The sequence below is a fragment of the Alosa sapidissima genome, chromosome 7, assembly GCF_018492685.1.
Source record: "Alosa sapidissima isolate fAloSap1 chromosome 7, fAloSap1.pri, whole genome shotgun sequence".
Lineage (NCBI taxonomy): Eukaryota > Metazoa > Chordata > Actinopteri > Clupeiformes > Clupeidae > Alosa > Alosa sapidissima.
In genome coordinates this window covers 19217674-19242380 of record NC_055963.1, presented here as the reverse complement: position 1 = coordinate 19242380, position 24707 = coordinate 19217674, and the positions used below count along the sequence as shown (strand labels likewise).

Here is a 24707-nt window from a genome sequence, read left to right as displayed (position 1 = left end):
GAGGGAAACGGGGAATCAGGGAGAGAGTACAGAGAAAGAGAAAGAACGAGAGGAGAAAGAGAGGAAGTGGGAGAGGGAGTGGAGTGAAGTGAAAAAGGTGTGGTGGGACAGAAGGAGAGAGAGAGAGAGAGAGAGAGAGAGAGAGAGAGAGAGGAGAGAGAGAGAGAGAGAGAGAGAGAGAAAGAGAAAGAGAAGAGAGAAAGAGAAAGAGAAAGAGAAAGAGAAAGAGAAAGAGAGAGAGAGAGAGAGAGAGAGAGAGAGAGAGGGGGCTAAGTGAAAACTACAACTACATCAACTAATTCAAGTTCCCTCCTATTTGTTCATGACCTTTAAAGTATTTTCTAGAACCATTCAGTCTTTAGCTTCTTTGTTTCTTCCCCTAGATCACCTTACAAAAAAAAGGCAGGTTTCTTCCCCCTTTGAAAGACACATCACATCGCAGCCCCTATAGATTATGTCCAGTGGGAGCTTAGTGGGACTTCCATATACATTTCCCAGTCCCTCTCTGCGGATTAGCACAGAGGCTACCGGTAACTCAGCTCCCTTACAGGCCAGCAGAGTCAGAGGGCAGACGTGAGCCCTCGGTGTCAGAAACTGTCCGTCATAGCAGAGGTGAGGCCAGGAGAAGTCTGGCGTGGGCGACTGGGCCAGCTTAGCCCTTAGGCACAGGCCAGACGGCCTGTAGTGTGTGTGTGTAGTGTGTAGTGTGTGTGTGTAGTGTGTGTGCGTAGTATGTGTGTGTGTCTGTGTAGTATGTGTGTGTGTGAGTTGTGTGTGTGTGTGTGTGTGTGGGAGGGGGGGGGGGGGATCAGTTCAGGCCTTGAGCACTCACACACAGCCCTTAATGAAGCATAATTGAGCAGCAATCACACATTTACATTACATTACATTTAGCAGACACTTCTTGACCAAAGTGACTTACATATGTTAGCTATATTACAAGGGATCACATTGTCCCCAGAGCAACTTGGGGTTAAGTGCCTTGCTCAAGGGCACAATGGAGGAAGGCGGGAATTGAACCGATAACTTTCAGGCTACTGCACGCTAGCCCAGCTCCTTAACCACTACACTACCACCGCCCAAGACATAGACACATAGAGAAGCATGATTAATAAAGAAGACACACAGTGAAGGAACAGCATGTGGACTCTGTTTTGATCTAAACTGCCCCGCTCAGTGTGTGTGGGTGGGAGTGCTTGGGTCGAGTGTTTGGGTCAAGTGGTTTGGGTCGAGTGGACTCACTGTCTGGAGCTGAGGGGCTGTCCAGGCGGACCTCCATGGGCACCTCCAGCCGGTTCTTGACAGTGAGTGCAGACTGCACCGTGATGACCTTACGAGCACTGCCCTCCATGGTGATGGAGAAGACCACCCGCACAGGGGGCAGAGCTGAGAACTACACACACACACACACACACACACACAAATATAAACAGAGAAAGAGAAAGAGAAAGAGACAGACAGAGAGAGACACACATACACACACACATGGGCACGGAGGCAGAGAAAACACACACAGAATTACAGTGAGTCAGACAGACAAGCACAAACAGCTTCATCTTCCCAAGTGGTGAATGGGAACTAATGACTGAAGAGATGAATAAGGGCTAATTAAGATAGGAGAGACTGATGATGATGATTGTGCAGATGTCTGCAGCACCTCTAAACCACTGACAAAATTGTAGTCACTAATAAGCCCAGAGCCTCATGTTCACAAAAGATGAATAAGTAGGAATTAAATGAAGAGGGAATTAATAACATGGCCATGCAGACATTTTCAGACCTTTTATCCTCCCTTTCGACACACACACACACACACACACACACACACACACACACACACACACACACAGACACAAAAACAAATGCATGCACAGATGCAGATGTGCACACACGACTTACATAAACGTGTGGGTGTATAATGTTGGTTCTGCTGATTGGGCTGCCCACCTACAGAAGACAGATCAAGGCTGAATTTAGCATCGAAGCAGTAAACAGGTCTCCACACAGCAGGCAGTCAATGTTGAGTTTCACAGGAATGATTTCATGTGGCATAAAGGTTGCGGCCTGACATGATTCATTAGCGAGGAAGTGGTCCAAAGTCATCAGGAAGCTTCACACTTACTGTGTTTGACGGGTTGTTGCGGTCAGGGTTGGCGTAGCGGAAAAAACACCCCGACTTTGTCCACGGAGACAGGCTTGACCTGCTCCCAGCCCCCAACACGGACCAGGAGCTGGTGCAGCTTCAGTTCATGGGTGTGCCTGCAATACACACACACACACACAGTTTTAGCACTTATTTATGCCCAGGCTAAACAAAATAGCAATGCAGAAACAGTAGAAAGCAAACCAGGGGACTTAATGGCTGCACTTGCCCAGGATGGAGAACACAACCAAGAACACTTTATATTAAGCACACACACACACACACACACACACACACACACACACACACACACACACACACACACACACTTTACCAACACAACTAGAACAATTCAAAGACACAAACACAGTCAGGGCAATGACTTGCTGATCATTGCTGCAAAATGCTCAAACTATCACAGAAATCAGTGTTTTTTTTACAAACATACATACAGTCACATACAGTATATTTCGCCAATGGAATGAGAACAATTCAAGGACACAAACAGTCATGGTTACAGCATTGCTGTGAAACTATCAGCGGGTGTTCACCTGTGTCTGAGTTTCTCCCGGGCCTCGAACTCGAAGGGGATCTCCTCTCCAGGAAGCACCTCTCTCCACTGGCTCACGTTGTGCGTGTCATCTGTGCCGGGGCCCTGCACATCAGAGATGGAGTCCACGCTGCCGCTGTGGGACAGCGCCACCCTGTGTCCACACAGAGAAAACACACCACTACTGTAACCACGTCTATTAAGACCACCAGTGGTAGACATTCAGCTTGGGTAGACATCTCATTTATGAGTGGAATAGACCTCTGAAGTTTGCCTACAAAAAAGAACCAAAGCTGCCATCTTTGCCCATATAAGGAGATCCGGTTGTTAATTGAAGCTAACTACCTATGGCAAGTTGCATTGTAAGTTAGCTCTGGGGTAGCAAATATCAGTGTGCCGTCTTCAAGTACCGAACCACTCGAAGACAGAGGACAAAACTATGCAGAGCAAAACGTTGGCATTTCCGATTTTCTTCGTACACTGAGAAGTCTACATGTTGAATCGGCTGCAAATAAGCTGACAGAGGTCCATCAGTGTTGACCATTCGGCACAGACTGTACTGATTTGGGCCACAGACACTCATTAACTGGCCCCCGCATTACATCAGTCGTCGACCATCAACCATCGACTTGGTGTACACTGGCCTTTAAATGCGAGTCATTTTGATCTGGGGGTTCCTGACCTGGTAGGTGTGGTGGTGAGCGTGGCGAACCACATGGTGCAGCCGGTGTGGTTCCTCAGGGCATAAGGGATGAAAGGCTGCCTCCTCTTGGACAGCTTGACGTCCGCTGGACATATCCACAGAGAAGAATCAGGCATTAAACAACAAATACAGCCATATGGCTAGAGGCTCACATTTCACATCATACAAACAAGCACCAGACAACTATTGACAAGCTGCAGCGCGGTGATGGCAAAAAATACCAGTACGTCAAAAGGAAAATGAAACCAGGAATTGTCCATTTGCCTTTCAAACAGTGCATGACAGCAAAAAGTGACAATTTCCTTTATCTTTTTCTTAACTAGTGCCGTTTCTTCCAAGAATACCACATGGGGATGGATTCTTTAGCACCTCACTGCACCGACAACAATGTGACTGGCCAGTGCAATGCTTCATGGGATGCTGGTGATGCATTTGTGTGTGGGTAAGTGCCTCCGAACTTAGCATGATGTCAATTGAGGTTGTCTATGTCATTTTTGGGAGAGTTAAGTGTAATGTCATTTTTACATCCACATTGAACATCAATGCTTCACCAGAGGGACACATGGGGATTCACTGACTACTAAAAACAAGTGACTTCTGTTCCTTCAGGATCGTAGCGATTAAATAAATTAACTTCTTAAGAACTGAAGACGGTTATCCCATGGACGTGTTAGGAAGTGAGGTCAGTACATGGGTTCATGGGCACAGAAAGTGAGGTCAGTACATGGGTTCATGGGCACAGGAAGTGATAACACAGAACACAAGAACAAAAAGAAGCTTTTAAAAAAATAATAATAGAAAAATAAAAGATAAAATGAGAAAAGAAAAACTCAAATTGAGCCGTAAGGCAGAGGAAAGCCCACCCCTGCACTTATCCAGCCAGCCAGCCAGCACCATACACAGATGACAGAGTTCTTGAACATTAGCAGCTAGCCTACTCTGGCTAAGAACAGTACCTCGTGCATGAATCTGCTGCTCGAGGCAAGTCAAGCTGGCAGTGCTTCTAGTTCTAAGGTGGGCAAGAGGAACACCTGACAAGAGAGACAGTTAGACTGGAGAGAGACATGCAGCCAAGGTTGGAGAGAGAGAGACGGGGGGGGGGGTCTGAGGGAGAGACAGTGTCATGACAGATCAGAAGAAAGGGAGAGGCTGCGACTGTGCTCATCACACCACTGACTAGATACACTTTATCACTTCAATGATAACTTTAGTTTAAATACTTACTTTATTACATGTCTGATAGTACTGACACTAACTTCTTATTGATCTTCCTAATTGCGGCAAAAGTACAATTGTCTTTTTAAAGGGACCAAAATAAAATTGTTAAATTACAGTATAAATTACAATAAAATATAATGTCGACCACCCACATTTGCCATTTTAAACACAAGCATAGGAGTAAAAGTCTAACTTGTTAACTCAGAGAGTAGCTGAGGCAAAAGCATGTCCATTTTCCCAGCATAACTCAACTTCACCAGAGCTTTCTCATCACGTTCCCTCACCAGTAAACACTCATGACTGTGACTTGTAACTGCAATGACACATCTCAACAGGGGCTGGAGTTTCTAGGAGCCAGCATCCTGGGTACTTACTCTGGCCAAAAGAGGGGGGATCCACAGAGGAGCCCATCCAGGAAACAGAGGCCGAGCTCTGAGGAGCAGGCGCGTCTTCCTCCTTGCAGTAATCGGCCAGCCAGGACGTCTTGGTGGTGCTGTACTGCTCTGTTGGGTCAAGGTTGGGGGTTTGAGGGGCGGGGGGGGAACAAGGTTAACAGAGGGGTGAGAAAAGCGCCAGAGGCTTCATAAATATGGACTCAAACCTCCAGAGACAACAAGAGCGGGGCTGTGTGGAGCGGGGGCACTGCCCAGACATGGTGGCGGCAGCGGCCGCCAGGCTAGCCCTTACCCAGCAGGACGGAGGTGATGTTGACGTCCAGCCTCTGCTTGGCTCGCACCCCGAGCTTGAGGCGCGGGGGATGGAGACGGCCGGCCGCCTGCTGCTGCCAGGTGAGGAAGCACGGCCAGGGCTCGATGAAGGGCTCCCAGCCTACACACACGTACACGCGCACACACACACACACACACACACACACACACACACACACACAGATAGATAGATGAGGTGGGGGGGGAAGCACACAGTCAAATACACACACACACACATGCAGAGGAAAGGGCAAAAGAAAAGTATATAAACAAAACGCATATATACACACAAGCAACAGACAGAGGAAAGGGTAAATACATAGAGACACACACACGCAGAGCAATGCATCACATTTGAATAAACAGAGACAGACAGGCAAACAGACACACAAACACACATCTCTTAAGCCCAGACAAACAAAAACACACACACGCACACACACACACTCACACACATTACTGCAAACATACACAGCAACGGTAAATCAGGAGAGTCATGAAATGTTGTGCAAAGATGTGTAATGGCAGGTGTGTGCCAAGCCTCCGTCTCCACATAAATCACGCGGCGGTTTGGTAGTGTGCTGAGGCTCGGCGCTCTCCAGCTCCAAACATAACCCACCTGACAGCTCTCTGTTGTAGTAATCTCCAGACAGGGTGAAGCTGGCGTTGCCCTCCTGCGTCGAGCCGATCCTCTGCAGCACATACAGCCCTGTAGTGAGGGGAGAAGGGGGCGCAGAAAGTTACACACACACACACACGAGGGGGCCTGGAGGTAGCTGATTTTAGGGGCTGATGACCAAAGCTCAGGTTGAGTAATACATAAAATCACACATAAAATGTTAGCTTGTTTGCTACTGTTTTTATTAAAGCGATGGTTCGGAGTAATTTCACCCTAGGGTCCTTTGCACCATGACCCCGAGCCAAACACCCTCCCAGAACCTGTTTTCCCTTGGTCGAACCCTGGTCGAGTAGCGCTGTCAGAAACAAATGAGTTTCTGCAGTCGTAATGGAACCAACTTTCATCTCGTAAATTACCCCACTAATAATGCCCTGAATGGTACGAAACCTCTACAGTAGTACAACTATGTTCTTTACTCATAAAACGAGGCATTGAAAAGTTTGTAAATACACCAGGAGTTTATTTAAATAACACTTCCCTGATGGATGCCACTATCTGCTACAATACCGCTGCGTCGACGTTACTTCCGTGATTTGGGAAAAGCCCGTAAAAGTCCTGGCAGGAAGCATGCATAAGGATGTAGATCCAGGAATGCTTTAAGTCAATAGTATTCAACAGTATTCACTGCAACAGCTACAGAATCTCCATCTCACTGCAGTCCTATTTTTAGTGCAATTAATTTGCCAAAACATGAAAAAAGATGAATTTGACTGATAGCTGATGATTTTACTTATTATTTTGTTCAAATTTTCTATATCGATCATCATGTCATGACAATTGTTTAGTGCATATCTGACATTGTAACAGCCCTAATGCATATTATAGTGTAACATCAGGATTGACATTGTAACAGCCCTAATGTATATTATAGTGTAACATCAGGATTGACATTGTGACAGCCCTAATGTATATTATAGTGTAACATCAGGATTGACATTGTAACAGCCCTAATGTATATTATAGTGTAACATCAGGATTGACATTGTGACAGCCCTAATGTATGTTGTCTGTCTTACGTGAGAAGGTGAGCTCAGCCAGTGGGACGTCACAGTCCAGGCAGTCGTCGATGAAGCAGATGCACACACTCTCGGCCTTCACCTCGATGCCCGAGAGCGGCGGCGCCGAGTGGCTGCTGGGGTCCGAGTCGTCCCGCACCCGCCCCAGCGTGCTCTCAGCGTTCTCCAGGAGCCAAGTTGCTGCCTGGTCCAGCTGGCCTGCAGTCACACACACACACACACACACACACGGTTACAGGCACAGTCATAAGCACACATCCATAAACAATGTATGCATGCACACGCATGCACATAAACATACATTTACATACTTAAGATAAAGTAACCTTTATCTTTGATAAAAACAAAGATGACCACATACAAAAACTTAACCTTGCAGACACAAACAGAGACACACAAACAGACACAGACACACATACACACACAGTAGTATACAGTTCTGCATTTCTTGCTCTAAGCAATGTTTATAGTGCACAATGAGTCAAACGAGTACAGTGGCTAACTGGCTCTATGGTGAAGTAGGTCATTATGTTGCTGCTGGTCACCTTTGCAGTGGATGAGAGCCCGTTTGCAATCCTCCTTCCTGAAGCCCAGGTCTTGTAGGCGATTCAGCTGACCCTCTGAAGAACACACCACACCACACAACACAGCATACACACCATAAACAGCGTCTTAGAATGCAGGCAAAACATGTCTCTGAAGAAAGCAAAAATCCTTTTTGCCATTCATAAAGAATCAAAATGACAAGGAAGGACTTTTCTTTTTTTTCCCAGATGGTGACAAGATGCACCGGTATATACAGAGAACCACACTTAATCAATCGATTAATCATCATTAATTAATCATCAATCTATCTTGATCTTCTTACCCAGCAGCATCTCAGTTTTGTGCCTGAAGGAGTCCTTTGGCTTGGCAGGGGGGTCAGTGGTAGCGGTGGACGTGCCGGGCAGGGAGGCAGCGGCCGGGTCACTGGGACTGGGGGAGCCAGCGGAGGGAAGGGACTTGGCAATAGCCAAGAAGAGCTGCACGTCGTTATAGGACAGGCGGATGTCCAGGGCTGGGAACTGGATCTACAAAGGGCCAGGCAGAGGCTAGTTTAAAACTTATATATTGATTTCCATCAAATCACATAAACAATTTTTTCTAACAAGGCAGAATGTCTCTCTTCTAGAAAGTTTGCATTTGATTTGTGCAGTTTAGTTGTGTGTGTCTGTGTGTGTGTGTGTGTGTGTGTGTGTGTGTGTGTGTGTGTGTGTGTGTGTGTGTGTATGTGTGTGTGTGTGTGTGTGTGTGTGTGTGTGTATGTGTGTGTGTGTGTGTGTAGACGCCACAGTCCTCCTGACCTCCAGAAGCGGGGGGAAGTCCTCGATGTTGAAGGCGTCGAGCAGGCCAGAGCTGCTCTGGTAGGTGGGGCTGCCACACAGCTCCATCTGTACGTTCACCGGGTCGATGATGGACAAGGCCGTCTCCTGCTCACTACCCAGTCGACATGAGAACACCTGGACAGACACACACACACACACACACACACACACTTTATTTTACAGCCTTTCAACATACACTCTCTCAATGCCATTGCTTAAATCACAGATTGTTTTCTATACAGAAACTTAATACAAAATCGGAAGTACCCCAAGCAGGGGCGTCACTAGACCTTATTCAGTGGGGCACGTGCCTTAGTAAAAGTCTCCAGTGCCCCAGTAAAATTCTAGCGCGGCTCTAGCTGGAAACGGCATTCATGAGCTCATCTCCGTGCCTGCTTTAGTCATGACTCGAGTCTGTCACTTACCAGCCAATAAAAAAATAAAAAAAAACAAGGAAATAAAGAAAGGGGCCATAATAGCCAATCAGGAAATAGCACTTCTGTAGCTGGGTAAGATTGAACACAACAACCAATGAAAATCGTTTGCATGATTCTTCCGAGTGTCTTGTTGTACACACACACATACACAGCCTGTAAAAGTAGCCTATAGCCTACGGTTTGTGAAGCTGTCCTACTGTAAAACTAAACATAGCCTTCTGATAAACTATTCAGCTATTCAGAGATGGACATCAGAAAGTTTTTCCTTAACAGAGGCAGAGGGAAGAACAGTGAGGAGAGATCAACGTTAACATTAACATTTATGCTGGTAATAGCCAGTGCTGTTATTTGATCAATGGTTTCATGGCAAACTTAAATAAGTTTGCTGCATTTGCAAATGTAGCCTATAATAATCTACACAGAGTATCAGATCAGAGTAGCCTATAATATAGTATAATATAGGCTACATTTGCAAATTATCACCAAAAGTCAGTATGAAGGCTTTAGTAGGCTATTTAAGCTACAAAGAACTGCAGTATTGCCAGGATGACTATAGGACCCTTGCCGGGGAGGGAAGTATATCTCAATTTTGACTAAAAAATAAGCTTCCCTTGTGTTAGTAGGAAAGCCTATTAATTCATGCAGTGAGTATAGGTCTACTTATGCCTATGTGTTTGGATGTTGCTGGATAGTGGCTGCTACAACAATTGAGGGAGAGAGTGCTGGAGGAGGAGAAGGAGGAGAAGGATGAGGAGAAGAAGAAGGTCGAAGAGAAGGAGAAGAGAGGGGAGAAAGAGCACAAACTGGGCAGTCCAGTACCAGGCAGGGGGAGGAGGAGAAGGAGAGAAACAAGGCTAGCCATTTATTTCATATTGCACGCACGTTTAAAAAAGAAAAAAAATGTATTGGGAGTTGGGGGCCTGTGCCCCAGCGAAGCTCTAGGTCTAGAATCGCCCCTGACCCCAAGTCCGGCTCGGATCACTGACAAGGGGTTGTGGCTGTGGAATAGGCATTAGAGGGTATTGATTTGTGAGTATGAGGGCACAGTCACCTCAATGCCAGCTAGGCTACCAGAAAAGGGTCGATCCAGAAAACGAGGCTTGTAGGTCAGTACAGTGGTGCCTTTCAGAATGATGGCGTTAGTGTCCAGACAGGAGGAATCTTCCACTACCACAAACTCAGTTCCTGAAGAAAACCAAAGACACAAGAAACAGTCTTAGAAGTCATAAAATGCAAGCATGGCTCACATAAATCTTACTGTACAAATGTGTGTATGCTATTCTGCTGTTGGTTATATTTTAGGTAAAGTGAACAAACATGCCACTTAGAATCCAGATTCCAGAACCTTTACTTCCATCATTATCTTGCGTTCTGACCCAACTTAGAGAGCTCCTATTTAACTATACCTGTAACATTGATCTTGACCTCCAGGTAACGGTCCTGAGTGACGGGCACTGTGGACCTCTTGGTCACCACGCCACTTTTGACCGTTTTGGGCATGACTGCACCGCTCGTGCCACTGGAGTCGCTCCCACCGCTGGGCCAGCGTTGCCGTGGCGGCGCCGAGCCCTTCTCCACAGGCATGCGCAGGAAGTCCCGCACCAGCTGCAGCCAATCAAAGATGAGGAACACACGCAGGTTGTTCAGCACCACGGTGAAGCAGGAGGAGTCCCGTGTTGACCTGTAGGTAGGTAGTAGCACCACATCATATCATTATATGGACCCTTTCAACAAGGTAAACAAAAACAATGCTTGAACGTTCTATTTGGGCCCCAATCTACTTCCTCTGCATTAAGATAACATATGGAATGTTAAAACGGAAGTCTTGTGGGGCCAACTATGATGCTGATAATGGAACTCTCTTGAAAGGGTCCATAGAAACACATCATGCACAAATTGTATCAATGATTCTGCTATGATCATATCATAGATATTATAACCTGCTAAGATACATATCCAAGTCATGTTTGCATGACTTTTCAGATCTTCACAAATCTAATTCTGAGGTAGTAAGTCATAAAGTAAAACATTGTAAACATGTATTAGAGAACAGGCATAAGCATTAAGATGAAGCATATGACAAATGTTGACGTGTTCACAATTCACGTGAACCACCCGCGCTGTGGTCCACCCTGACATCCGTCCAGCCCAGCATCCCATCAGCTCCAGCTACCTGTAGTGCAGCTCCAGCTGCAGGGAAGCTCGGTTGCTGCCGGTCTTGGAGGGCTGCAGGATGCAGTCGAACACGTTGTGCTTGCTCTCGCTGCCACTCGGCCTCGCCGTGGAGCCGCCGTAGCGCGTGTCGTAGGCCAGCAGAGAGTGGGACACCAGGTTCACCGACTTGGAGCCGTTGGAGAACGTCTCAAAGAGCAGCTTGGACTTCATGAAGTCAAACCTGGAGAGAAAACGGATACAGGAAAAAGAAGATGGATTTATGACCAGATGAAATAGAAATAAACAAATTAACAAACTAAACAATTAAATTGAATTGAATAATTACATTAATATTAAATTACAATTACATTGCATTGCTACAGGATTTTTTTCACCAAAACTGCTGAAGTGAAATACAACAAAAAGTCAAGTAAAGACATGCAAGTACAAAAGCTTTCCCTTTCGCAGTGGCCACCCACCTGGCTAGAGACTTTTTGTGCCCGGTGGATTTGGGGCTGTCCAACAGCTCCAGACTGACGTTCATCATGTCCACCAGGAAGGAGAGGCTGGTATACACATCACCACTCAGCACCGTCTACACGTCACAAGCACAACACACATCATCAACAAGGCCTTTAGGGACTACTTTAATTCAACTTTAATACAATATCACAGGAATACCAGAGAGAAACTCAAAATAATGAATTACATGTAAAACAAAATTCAGCTCTACTTTAAGCAAACAAACAAACAAACAAACTAACTACATTTTTACTCTATTTGACCACTCCTACTTAATTGTGTGAAGCTTGCCTCCACACAGATAAGATTCTAGTCTGACGAATGGCATTTCCTCCCTAGCTGCCCTGTAGATATGATCTATTTGAGAGTGTCTTACGTAGTTGCTGGGATCCTGCAGGTTGTACTGCCCTGTAGATATGATCTATTTGAGAGTGTCTGACGTAGTTGCTGGGGAGATATGATCTATTTGAGAGTGTCTTACGTAGTTGCTGGGGTCCTGCAGGTTGTACTGCCCTGTGAGTGTCTTACGTAGTTGCTGGGGTCCTGCAGGTTGTACTGCCCTGCAGATATGATCTATTTGAGAGTGTCTTACGTAGTTGCTGGGGTCCTGCAGGTTGTACGGCCGCAGGAACTCCTCCACGGGCTCGCCCAGGTTCAGTTCCAGCAGGCCGCGGATCAGCTGGTACCGCTCCAGGTCCAGAGAACAGTGGACCGACGACAGGCTGCCGTGGATGGACATGTCGGGTACCGCGTGACTTAACTCCCTAAGAAAGATAGAAGAGTTAAGACATAGAGGAAGAGAAAGAAAGAGTGATATTAAAGAGGAATGTTTGAGCACTGATGCCACTGATACTTAGGTGGTGTCATCATACATCATACTGTAAGGGAAATTTGTTTTATAAAGGACAACATGATCTGTCTGTAACCTTTTTTCTTATACCTGTCGGTAACCTTTCAACCTTTCTGCCCGTCTTTAACCTTCCATATCAACTATTTAGCTTTTCATATCACTGAATCAGCATATGTTTCAGACATGCAGAATTGAAACTAATGATGGTTAGATCCTCTCTGAAAACACACATCTTTGACCAACCCCAGTTTGTTCTGCTTTTCTTTGATATAAATATGGCTGTGTATGAATGAAAGGTTGTCTAGTGGTGCACAGACTTTTCTGATGCATACGTGACCTCAGAGATTTATTAAACACTAACTATTAATACAAGCTCAGACTCCCCTTCTCTCACACACAGAGACAGAGAGAGAGACAGAGAGAGAGACAGAGAGAGAGACAGAGAGAGGTCTGGATATTGGAGGCTCACCTGTCCAGGTTGCGCTCCACCTTGAGCCGTAGGTGGCAGCGTTCCTGCAGCAGACTGCTCCCGCTGCGCCGCACCGTGTAGGAGGTGAAAAACAAGTCAGTGTCCGGCCGCTTGCCCGCACTGTCCCACGGCTCGCACGGAAGACGCTCCGCTGAGAAAATGTCCATCTCCTGCAGGTCCAGAGAGATGCAGTCCAACAGGCACACATGCTCCTCTGCAGGGGGGGGGAGCACACCCACAGATAGAGAAGATTTAGCAGCACGACACACACTCAGAACAGCATTGGACTGCAGGAAGACACTGCTAACAACACTTAGGTATTGTAACACCCCCAATTATCACCACTTTTGTTCGAAAATTGTAAAACAACAATGTTTAACACTTCAAAATAACATTTGCTAAATGAACCTTACATTTTTCAGTAACCATAGGTGTGTAGATTTGAACAAAATCTGGTTTGGTTCTTAACGGGAGCATTTACTGCCTGAAATATCCGATTTTGTTTACCACGCCAGTTATAGTGCTGGCCTGATGGGTCGCCTATTTACGCCGTTTCAACGGCACATGAACGGTTAGACCAAGAATTCTCGTCATGAAATTAAAATTCCACTGGAGCTCCAAGCGGATGTGTACACGCAGCCTTACAACACTGTTTACAGCTCTTCGAGTCACGGTAAAATGTAATTTTTGGTACATAGCTAATTTAGATACACCTATGGTGTTGGTGGTTGTGTTTATTTAGGTATTTGCCGTCTTGGTTGGGATAGAAATGGATATTAAGTGACACATAGACGCAAGACGGCAGAAATACGGGACCGGCGGTAAAAGGGGGAGTTCCGATATTATTATGTACTATGATTATGGTTAGGGACAGAGAGATAACAATTTTTTATAATAGTCGCCAGACATAATACTTTTACTTTTTAATACTTTTTTTTTTCTTTCTTAAAAGAAATTCCAGTGAAGGACTTTTTCCAGATATGTGGGGGGGGGGGGGGTGGAGGTGGAGGAGGAGGAAGGGAGGGCTGTTGTGTTGTGACTCACCTGGGTTTAGGGAGATGTCGGGCATCCTCCCTTTGGCAGCCTGCGGGCGGCCCAGGGTGAACCCTGAGCTGGGGCCTGAGCCTGAGCCTGAGCCTGAGGTAGAGGCCGAGGCTGAGCTGCTGGAGGATTTCCCCTTCTCTGCAGACTCCTCCTCACTAGGCTTACTGGCGCCCCCTGCTGGCGGAGTGCTCTTTACACGGTCCTTCAAACGAGAGCAGCACTTTCAGTCCAGCCGTTCACTCATGCGGTAGGTACATTGCCAACATCAAAGGCTGACATTTAAGCACACTGGCATGTTTTACAGAACATGTGCATATTTGAAAATGTACATATTATGTACATATTATGCACACACATTGTACGAAATGTGTGATATACATCTTGAATTATGAAATATGGCAAAGCATTCCTTATGTGTGCAACACTATGTAGAGAAAATATTAGCTTGATGGTCTTTTGGGTTCCCACCATCGACTTCAAGGCAGCGCTGCTATACCTAACCCTAACGCCTTCCAGGCAGCCCTGCTTTGAAGTCGACGCTGGGGGCCTAAAAGACCACATATCGAAGTATTAGCAGAGAAAATGAAATGACCAATTACACAGAGGCACAGAAAGATATGTGTATTGTAAAGTCTCTGACAATTCACAAGCTTTTCTGAGCAGTCTTTGCATAAGCTGTAACATCATCATGCATTATGGCTGAAAGATGAATCGAAATTGAAGTCACAATCTGAACTAATCAAATTAGCAAATCACAAAAGATGCAATTAATTGTGCCACTAACTCTGACCCCATGGTCAATAGTGTCACGTGTTATGTTTTTAAATGAATGCCGTCTTTGTGTGACAGACAGTCACGCTCATCAGTCTGAGGTACCCTGAGGCACATGCTAACTAATCAGATGTGGCCAATCATAAAGCTATATTTGGAAGTAATTTCAATGTTTTTGTTTTCATCCTCGGATTTACAGATAGAGCAGTTCAAATGTCATTGTTACCTTAATTGGTAATGCTTCAAATCATGTTTTAAATGTATTATATAGTGAATCTTGAGCTTAACTTACAGTATATCACAAATCAAATTGCGATCTTAAAAAAGAATTACATAATTTCCCCAAATTGCTCATCCTAGTCATATACAGATGAACCAGTGTACCCTCATACAATACAATACAATTATGAACTTACATGTATAGTTAAGTCATAGAAAGAGAAGCATGCAGAGAAGAGAAGAGATTAATGACCAATCAGAAGAGAGAAAGAAACAGTCCAGGTCAACCAACAAAAGTGGACACACCCTGATACCTTATAGTAGGCTGGGTCCTTGTATGAATTTGCATGCAATATCAAATTCTTCACAAAAAAAAACAAAAATACAACTATTATGAATGTTAACAACACTATATATGGACACACACACATAGCAACAATATTATACACTGGATAATTACTGGACGACAAAAATAGAACTAGCAGGATTAAAATGATGGACTAAATGAGTGGCATGCATGCTAAGAATAGCACATAATTGGTGAGTGAATTACAAACCTCCTTCACACCACACCACACCACACCAGTGTGGCTGTTACGAGGCCATGCCCCAGTCAGAAAATAACGACGGGCTGCATCCATGAAGCACTTTCCTTCTGATATCATACATAGTATACAAATGTCAGGAAAACAGGAATGCTTACAGCAACTGTGTCCTGTTTATTGATGCCGGTTTATTCCCGCCATTTTGTTCCCATTTCCCATACCTTGGTAATGAACCATATGTTGCATATATGTACTCATTTCTTTAGTACATATTAAAACTAAAAAGAAACTGCTCCATGAATGCCAATCTCTGGCGGGTTTGCACGAGCGTGGTGCAGTGCAGTGCAGTGCAGTGCAGTGCTGTGGTGTGGTGTGGTGCGTGGCATAGCGTAGCATAGCGGCTTGGATGGGCAGGACTCACCAGAGAGGGGAAAAAGGCATGTGCCATGGTAAGTTTCTCTACCTTGTCTCTGAGAGAGAAGGTGCCATGGGTGCCCGCGGACAGGAAGCTGTTGTGCACGCGCAGCTGGCCCAGGTTGGCCACGATCAGGCGGGGCGAGCGCGAGCTCTCGGGGATCAGCAGCACCGGCGCGCCTGCCTCGATGTCCAGCAGCACGCGCGATGCTCGCTGGGGACGCTCACGCACCTGTCAGGGAGAGGGAGGGGAGGGAAGAGGTCAGGTTAGAGTTCAGGGGTCAGGGCCTGTACTGAGGTGGTTTTTAAAAAAAACAAACAAAAAATATATATTTTGGGGCTTCTCAAGCCGTTACTGCCAGGACAGTAAAGAGTAGACAGGAAATTAATGGGAGAGAGATGGAGTGTGGGATCAAGAATGACCTCAGGCCTGACTCAAACCTGGGTCCTCGTGGGTACTAGACCCCGGTATGTGGTATCGGATGCTGCTGCTGCTGCTGCTGCTTGTACCACAACTATCAGGAGGAACTTTCATGAAACTGACAGCAAGTGCACTTTTGGTCAGGTAGGGAGGTGTTAACAGGGTAGGTAGAGATAACACTTGTAAGTGTATTTTAGAATCGGTGGAAAAAGAGGGTAAGAGGGAAAGTTTCTTGTTTCTCTCCAAGTTTGATAACAGGGTTTTAGACTCCAACACTGCAAAATTTCTCTAGTGGGAAATTTGAAACAAGCTCATGCTCGCGAGCTCGTCCCCAGTGAGCATGCCCATGACCTTATTATTGCACTGTTGCACTACTGTTGGACTACTTTTTGCACCTTCACCATGACACTCACTCTCTTGAGCACCTTACCATGCACACAGAACTATAGGACTACTGTTGGACTACTTTTTGCACCTTCACCATGACACTCACTCTCTTGAGCACCTTACCATGCACAGAACTACAGGCCAGTCCCGGTCCTGTCACTGCAAGCATCTCATGCTTGATCACCCTCAAGCACACTGTGGATTTTTTTATTTAATTTATATAGTATATTTAGTATTTAGTTTTTCTTATCTCCTCCTGTCTCTATTGTACAGTGGAGTTTTGTTATATGTTTATACTTATATTTACCATTTCTGCTGTAAGTGCATGTTGTGTGTGATGTCTGTATGCGACTGAGACCTTGAATTTCCCCTTGGGGATCAACAAAGTATCCATTCATCCATCCATCCATCCATCCATCCATTCATCCATTCATCTATCTATCTATTTATCTATCCATCTATCTATCGGCAACACTGTTTGCTGAGAGATGTCTGAAGTGTGTAGATGAAAATCAAGTGCTCTAAGCGTTGCATCGCACTACCGATCTAATAACAATGCAAAGAGACAGACACCTGCGAGGAGCTGTGCAGTGACTCACTAAGCAGTTTAGAGATTGCACAGTACTGGAAGGCTGCAGGATTGAGCAGAGAGAGAAGGCTGCATAAGTAGATTACCGTTGCCCTTTTCGATGCGATCAAAGTTGAAACTCAAAAGTGAAATCAATCGAGAGCAAAGGGGGCATTAAGCCTTTGTAATGTGCCGCTACCGAACCACTCACTCGCCCTAGAGGCCGGTATCTTGAGATTAGGGGACCAGTTGGACAGGCCAGCTCAGTGTCCCTCCCCATCATGCCTCAAGGACACTTTCACACATTCAAAGAACCACCCCCGTCGGTCAGAGGAAATGGGAGCTGACAACTTCTCAGGTCAAACTATGCCTTCACAGCGGGTGGGGGCTATAATAGTCTGAAAAGCACCTGGACCAGTGCTGGCTATTTTTAAACAACAAGCACTCTGACCACAGGAAGCTCACAACAAGCGCTTGGACCACAGGAAGCTCTTGCTCTCTACAATAGGTAAATATAAGCAAATGATTAAACAAACACGAACGTACCATTAGTGGGATTGTCCACTGTATAATTTCATATGACTGTATAATCAGTCATATGACTGATATGTCCATATTCCCTAATTTTATGATTGAGGGGCTTAAACTGTATGAAGAAAGAGTCAGCAGTCTACAATAGAGTAAAGACAGCCTACATCACAAAAGTCCTACAATATAAATAAATTCTGACAGTAGCACATTTTTAGCTGGTCTCTGCGACACTAATAACAAAGTCAGACAAATAGGAATGTCTTTGTGTCTGTCTGTCTGTACAAAGAGAACAAAGCTGCCCCAATAGAGATTACCAACATGCCTGTCTGCGAGGTCACAAAGAAAACAAAGAATGTGTTATCATATAATTATAATTAGCATAAAAGGTTCCTGCTATAGGCTAATGCCTTTGTCACAAGGTCAAAACTTTCCAGTGTCTTGTCATACTGTAGGCTTACAATGACTCAAGGTGAACACACCGGCTAAATCATTTAATAAAAATAAAAACAAAACACAGCTTCATATACAGACATAAAATGATTCTGCATGCATCCCCTAGTGGCTAAGAAAAGATACACACTCAAGAAACTTCCTGTCCCTACCCCCAGGAGTCTACTCACCGCCTGGCCCTCGACCGCAGCCCTCTGCCTGCCCAGGACGTCCTGGAGCTGGGTGAAGTGCTGGATGAAGGCCACCACTTCTGCCTGGAAGCGCTGGGTGTGAACGTACTGCACCGAGGCCATCTGGAGAGACACCTTGATGTCGCACTCCCGATGCAGATATGGATCAGGCTCACCATACCTTTAGGAGACAGGCAGTTCAGAGAATAAGATACCACACAAAATACATAATAAATACATACGTATAATAATAAAAAATACATACGTATAAAATACAACGTATGAGTATGAATTAAAAATAATCTTGTTAATAATCACAGTGGGTCCAAACGTCATTCTGTTTGTACAAGATGAGTCCAGTGAACCACACCATTCTTTTTATATGACCCTGAAAGCCATTCTGAGGAAACCCATTTATTTCCCCATTAAGATAATGGACTCCAGTAAGAACAAAAACAAGAGGACAGGAAGTACTTGTGGATGTTGTAGACGAGAGCCTCTCCGCCCCGCGTTGTGAAACGCTCTCTGTAGAGATCTCCATGAGGGGTTAAGTCACTCAGAGACAGGCTGCCCAGACTGCCCTGCAGGGCCAGATCTCCATCTGTAGAGCACACATCACATTCCACCCAAAGGAGTGAGAACAAAGCCACATCACATTCACATACACACAGATTACAACCAACAAGGTTGCATTATGGTTATAATATTTTATCATATCATATTTCATCCAAAGTATCCATTATGCTTACATTCATCTGCTGTATTAAAGACCTAAGCATCATGTAGCAATAGCAATTATAAGCAAAATATAGCAATACTAACCAATCATTTCCATGTGAGTGAACAATTTGGAGACACTGGCTTTTGCAAGCTCAGTCGTTTTCTTGTTGAGCACAAGAGACAATGCGTGGACCTGTCCAGGAAGACACAGAAGAATATTTTCAGTAAAGAATAACAAAAATAGGAGTCTTTCTGAGTAACAAACATATCAGCCCACCTAGCTACTTATGTTAAATTCAAACACATTTGTTGTAAAATAACACTTTTTTTTCACATACAAATCCACAGTTACCTTAAGATCAAGCTTGGTGTTCACCCTATCCTCCAGTTCCTCTTCATTAATCTCAGGGTAGATATCCGTCAGGTCACTGGGGGAGTCATTGTCCAAGGGGTGCCCTGGCATCGGCTGGGGAGAGTTGGGCGGCAGCTTCACAGCGTGGTTGTTAGCTGTGGAGCCAATCCCAAAGAAGTCCAAGATCACCACCCAGGTCTGCAGGGTGATGAGCACGTCCAGGCAGTTGAAGTCGACGTCAATGCTGCGCCCGATGCTCCCGTAGCGAGTCTGGAACTCCGGGTGACGCTTGTCCACCATCAGCACGTTGATGTGCACCAGCGATTCGTCGAAATCTGGCGGAGGGTGCGGAGAGGGGGTGTTCCGCGACGGGGAGGGTGGGGGTGTGCTGGGGCAGGTGGGGTCCTTCTTCTTGCGGGTGGCGGGCGAAGGTGCGCTGGGGTGCCTCTGGTAGAACTGGAAGACATTTTGAGCCTCCTCCATGTGGGCTGGCAGTGAGCGGGGCATTTCGGGGTACAGAGCGTTGGACGAGGAGGGGCAGGACTGGGAGAGGTACTCCTTGGGGGTGAAGGTGGAAGGTTTGGGGGCCCCTCGGGACACGATGAGGTGCTTGTGCTTGGATTCGGGGTTCTGTTCTAGCAGATCCTCCATGAGCAAGGAGCGCAGAGCGAGCTGGACTGAAAGCACGTGAGGGTGGTCTTTGGTGAACTCCCCCTCCAGGTCCTGGAACCGGAGGCTGACCAAACCCTGGGAGCCTTGGGAGAGGTCAGCGCTGAGCTGCACCTGGAGCTCGGCCACGCAGAAGGTGGCCCTCACCTGGGTGAACGAAGGCGGCTGTAGTGGAGGACTGTGGTTCTGGAGAGGGAGCGGGGTGGAGAGGGAGGAGGACAAAGAGGAGTAAGACAGGTTCATGTGGGGAGGGTCACGTGCAAAAAGCCCCCCCTGGGGGTCTGGGAAGCGGTGTGGCTTGGTGGAAGATGGGGTAGGAGGGGGTGGGGTTGGTGGCTGGCTCGGTGTTGCCCGCTGGTCTTCGATAAGTGAGAGGTTATCCAGAGTCTGGAGAACCTGCTCATAAACTGGCTTGCACAGACAAACCTGTAGAGTAACAGAGAGAATACAAATGAAATGAAAAATGTTTCATGAAAATATGTTTATTAAACATTACTGAAATCATGCAAAACTGATTTAAGTACTAAAAGCAACCATACCTGGACAGCGTTGACAAATTTGCCCTCCACTCTGAGTAATCCAGTGCTATGAAATGAGTCATCACAAGACAGATAGGTGAACTGGCTGTCTACGTCTATGGGGACCTTCTCCAGGGTGAACTGTATGGTGGTGTCTTTCAAAATATGGAATGCTAAAAAAAATATCAAGGAATGGAATGTCACCAGTAATGGAATGTCAGGGCTAGGATCAACACAAGTTTAATTAAATATGTGAATTATTTTTTTTAACGCACTGGCAGCCTAGTTTATTCTCTCACAGATGCCCTCAGTGCTAATGCACTATGTGCAATCCTTTGCAAATCAACAATCTGAATGTTAGGTAATCATTAAACAAACTCACCTTTTCCCCTACTTAGTACCTCAAAGAAGTCATGTCGAGTGAACTGGGGCTCATCCTGATTGAGACTTTCGTTATGTGATGGAGAGAAACTAGAGTTGGAGCAGACATCACTTCGCAGTCCCTTTCGTTGCATCAGGTGACAGGTGTTGAGCGAGTACAGCCTGATGTCTTTCACTTCCACTTGTAATCGTTCCCCTTCGGAGTCCTGTCCTGCTATGAAATTCTGGATTGTTATACTCCCAAGATGTCCGACAAGAAGCTCTGAGTGACCAGGTTTTCTGGGAATGGACACAACAGGTGACTCAATGCTGATGTTTAATGTTAGCTTCACCAAAAAAGAATCCAAGCTTGGCTCTTCCTCTGGCAGTGTTAAATCTTCCTCATCATCAAAGAGATCCAGCTGCCAGTTACTCTGACTTTGAGTTCTGGATCTCCTGGATGGGGTTTCAAAGAGTGACACCATTCCAGTATACTCAGCAGTTTTGTTTGCGAGCACCGTGGATACTTTAGAAGCAGCGGTCTTCAGCATAGAGCGGAAGTTGTCCTCCACCTCATTGGCTGATAGACTGAGCTCTTTCAGGAATTTAGCTGAGTGGTTGTAGTGCAAGGAAGCCATCTGGAGCTGTAAGGAGCACTCCCCTTGAGACTTCTCCAGAAGACGGAAATTTAGAGCTTCTGATGGCGCCATTCCTGGATTGGAGAAGAAAGCCATACTCTCGGAAGTAGGAATCTCTTCTACATTCCCAATACTGACCACAAACTGGCCTCTACCACCTTCCTGAGTTAGGTCCACCAATTGAATGCACCCAAGGGAACCATTGACATCCAATCTGCTTCCCATGGAAACGTTGACTTTAGTTTCATTGATACTGGCAGTTGCTATTTTCATGCCTTTCTTTTCTCCACCCAGAACAGTACCTGTAGAGACTGTCCGTAGCAGCAATAGGTTCAATCGGTGAATCTCCACGGTGAACTCGATGTTTTGCTCATAAGTGGACTGAAAGGTTTCGTCTTGGCCCTCTCCATTAGGCAGTGGTGATATTTGTTGTGTCGAGGGCGAACATGTGCTTTCTTCCTTTGGGAATGACTGCTGGAGGAACTTGAGCAATTCCACCATGGTTTCTGGATTGAGAATGATATCCAAGTTATTCACCTGCATGGAGGTCACCTGAAGGGAGCTGTCCAGGTTCATAGAGGGGCAGTCTGAGCTAACAAACTGGTACTCCAGTTTTATGAGCGCCTCCTGGTCCTTGAAAAAGGAACTCATGGGAGACACTTTCTCAAAAGGCAATCCCGATGACTCCCGATGGAGGTCTGAAGGCTCGGGGGACCTTCCATCAGGAGAGACAGGGGACGTCGGCTGGCTCTCTCGGAGACTACCGGTAGGCACATCAAAACTTAGATGCTTGTGGGAGGCCACCAAAAGGTCAAAGTCCGACCCATAGGTTTGTAGGGTGTCCACCAGAAGGAGCCCGTGAACCGTGAGGGACACCTCAGCATCGTAAGGCCGTTTTACAAAATGGGCGTTTGTGCCAAAGACTTTCAGCACAGAGATATACCGCCCACCACTCTCAACACCCAGCTGCATATAGTTGATGTTGAACTCTGCTAAAAGCAGCCTGGATTCCACCAATACTTCCCTCGTATGCTGCTCCAGGGTCATTACACTCTGAGTGAGGTTTTTGGCAGACCCCTGCAGTTTCCAGGAGCTGTCCTCCCTCTGAAAGATCTTCTCATGACGCAGTGTCAAAGGGTCAGGAGATTTGAGGCTCTCTCCCTTGCTGTAGCCCTTCTCCTCCTCGGCTGTCGTGCTGCCCAGGCGAGTCAGGCAGCTCCTCAGTGCGGTCATCTTCTCCAGGTTGATGTGCACCTTGAGGTCAGGGAGGGTCCCTGAGAGAACCGCTCCGGGTAGCTGGGGGTCCGAGGTGTAGCGGAGCCTCTGCTCAAGCTGCAGCAGCACGTTGAACTTCTCCACCACGTGTGTCGGGCCGACTTCGTTCTCCTGCAGGTGCTTCCAGTTGTCCTTGTAGCGGCCCACCATGATCTGAAGGTCTTTGAAGGACAGGGAGTACTTTTCGTACAGTTTCCTGCTGTAGGCCTGGGCAGCTTCGGGTGACGAGAAACTGGGCAGTTCTGGGCTCTTGACGCGGTCTTTGAACTCAGCTTCTGGTTCTGGGGGAGGGGACTCTGGTGGCGTCGCTAGCGGCGTCTGATACTCCTCATCACTCAAGTCATCTCCATCTGACTGTGTAATCTTCACTTTTGGTTTTGAATCCTCTGTTAGGAAGAAGGAGGAACTTAAATAAGAAGCTGAGAAGCTGAAAGTACATTACAGTCACACAGCATAGCTATTGTCACACAATATGAGTGCTCTCAGTTCTGTAAATTGACCACATACCTTGTGAATTAGTCAGGAGGATGCGACCAAGATCAACAACCACCAACATGGGATCTCCTGACTGAAAGTCATCAGGAAAGATCACTTGTGGGGCACATATATCCAGCTTCATTGTCCATCGTTTGCCGTTCTCCTGTAAAGGCAAGGTCAAACGTTTGAGAGATGCAAATAAGCAAAAAGCCCATTTTTCACCTATTCATACTCATTTCACACAAATATTTATGTATAGATCCCTACGTACAATGAACTCGCCGACAAGCAGCTGATCAATAGTCTGCCTGATTTCTGCTTTGGTTTGCATCTTCAGCTTGTTGTACTGCCGTCTGGCAGCCTCTGCTACTCTCAGCTCCAACTCTGACTGGTATCCAAACCCTGAGCCAAAAAAAAACAGTAGCACAATCACTCCCATGGCCAAGACTAGAAATAGACATCAGGAGTATGGTGTTAATGTAGGATTTAATCATACAGTACCTGAGGTATGTACCCTGCCCTTGTAGAAGAAGTCAGCCACCTTTTTAATGGCCTGGGGGTTATAAATGATGTTTAGAGGGCTGGTGTTGACCTCTAACCGACGCTCATATTTACATCTGACGGGGTTGCGTTCATAGATCATCTCAAAGACAGGAGCAGCCGAGGACTCCGCGCTGGGAGCTATATGTAACAGCATGAAACAAGATACAATGTGCTTTTTTAAACCACAATGTTCCATTTGTCTAAAATATAGGGCAAACATACAAGCCTGTGACAAAGAGGGTAGACAGTCAAATAAGACATCCCATTAAGACATTGAGTTTGCAGAATCATTTGCCTTCGAAGTCTGCAAAGTCAATACTCTTTCATCATACAATATAGAAGCAACTCCATTTTTTCCTGAAGCACTAACCTGAATCTGTACTTGAAGGCTGTCCAAAAGGTTGATTTATAGCCACAACAACTTTATCCTTGAGGAGAAATAACTATATATTAAAAACCACAAAAAACGTGTAGAGAAGCCATAACCATTTTTATGGCAGTACAAAAAAGTCCATATGAGGTAGTACACTATTGACTATATCTATATAAAAGACATTCCCTTAAATAATATGAAACAATACTTGCAACTTCTAAGCTCTTACTGTTTTAGGAGAGACAAGGACAGGGAAGATTGTGTCATGGGTGGTCAGGTCTCTCAGAAACAGGCCTCCCAGCTTGACAGTGAGACAGGAGGACTCAGAGCGGGGAAGAGACTCCACACCAATCTTGACACCTGTAAAACCAACAACACAGCTCAAATCCACAACCCTACAAACACAGTAATTACAGACTAAGAACTCTTCTTGTAAGCATAACAACAGAC

At 45.9% G+C, this 24707-nt stretch overlaps 1 protein-coding gene across 1 annotated transcript in view; it reads right to left on the bottom strand.

Annotated features, from left to right (window-relative positions):
* vps13d (vacuolar protein sorting 13 homolog D) overlaps nt 1-24707 on the bottom strand; it is a gene marked incomplete at its 3' end in the record, with an annotated part of 60594 nt that overhangs the window by 28747 nt on the left and 7140 nt on the right. Inside the window, 35 exon segments of the mRNA XM_042097882.1 lie at nt 529-629; nt 1243-1393; nt 1900-1947; nt 2123-2167; nt 2169-2259; nt 2695-2847; nt 3376-3481; nt 4353-4427; nt 4989-5117; nt 5302-5442; nt 5941-6030; nt 7017-7214; nt 7562-7636; nt 7885-8086; nt 8360-8515; nt 9869-10002; nt 10224-10498; nt 10991-11212; nt 11451-11566; nt 12086-12257; nt 12813-13026; nt 13857-14058; nt 15161-15208; nt 15813-16037; nt 18333-18513; nt 18807-18933; nt 19155-19245; nt 19405-20499; nt 20613-20764; nt 20974-23250; nt 23372-23504; nt 23613-23743; nt 23843-24022; nt 24255-24312; nt 24487-24617. Coding sequence (XP_041953816.1) covers nt 529-629; nt 1243-1393; nt 1900-1947; nt 2123-2167; nt 2169-2259; nt 2695-2847; nt 3376-3481; nt 4353-4427; nt 4989-5117; nt 5302-5442; nt 5941-6030; nt 7017-7214; nt 7562-7636; nt 7885-8086; nt 8360-8515; nt 9869-10002; nt 10224-10498; nt 10991-11212; nt 11451-11566; nt 12086-12257; nt 12813-13026; nt 13857-14058; nt 15161-15208; nt 15813-16037; nt 18333-18513; nt 18807-18933; nt 19155-19245; nt 19405-20499; nt 20613-20764; nt 20974-23250; nt 23372-23504; nt 23613-23743; nt 23843-24022; nt 24255-24312; nt 24487-24617 — 7925 coding nt within the window.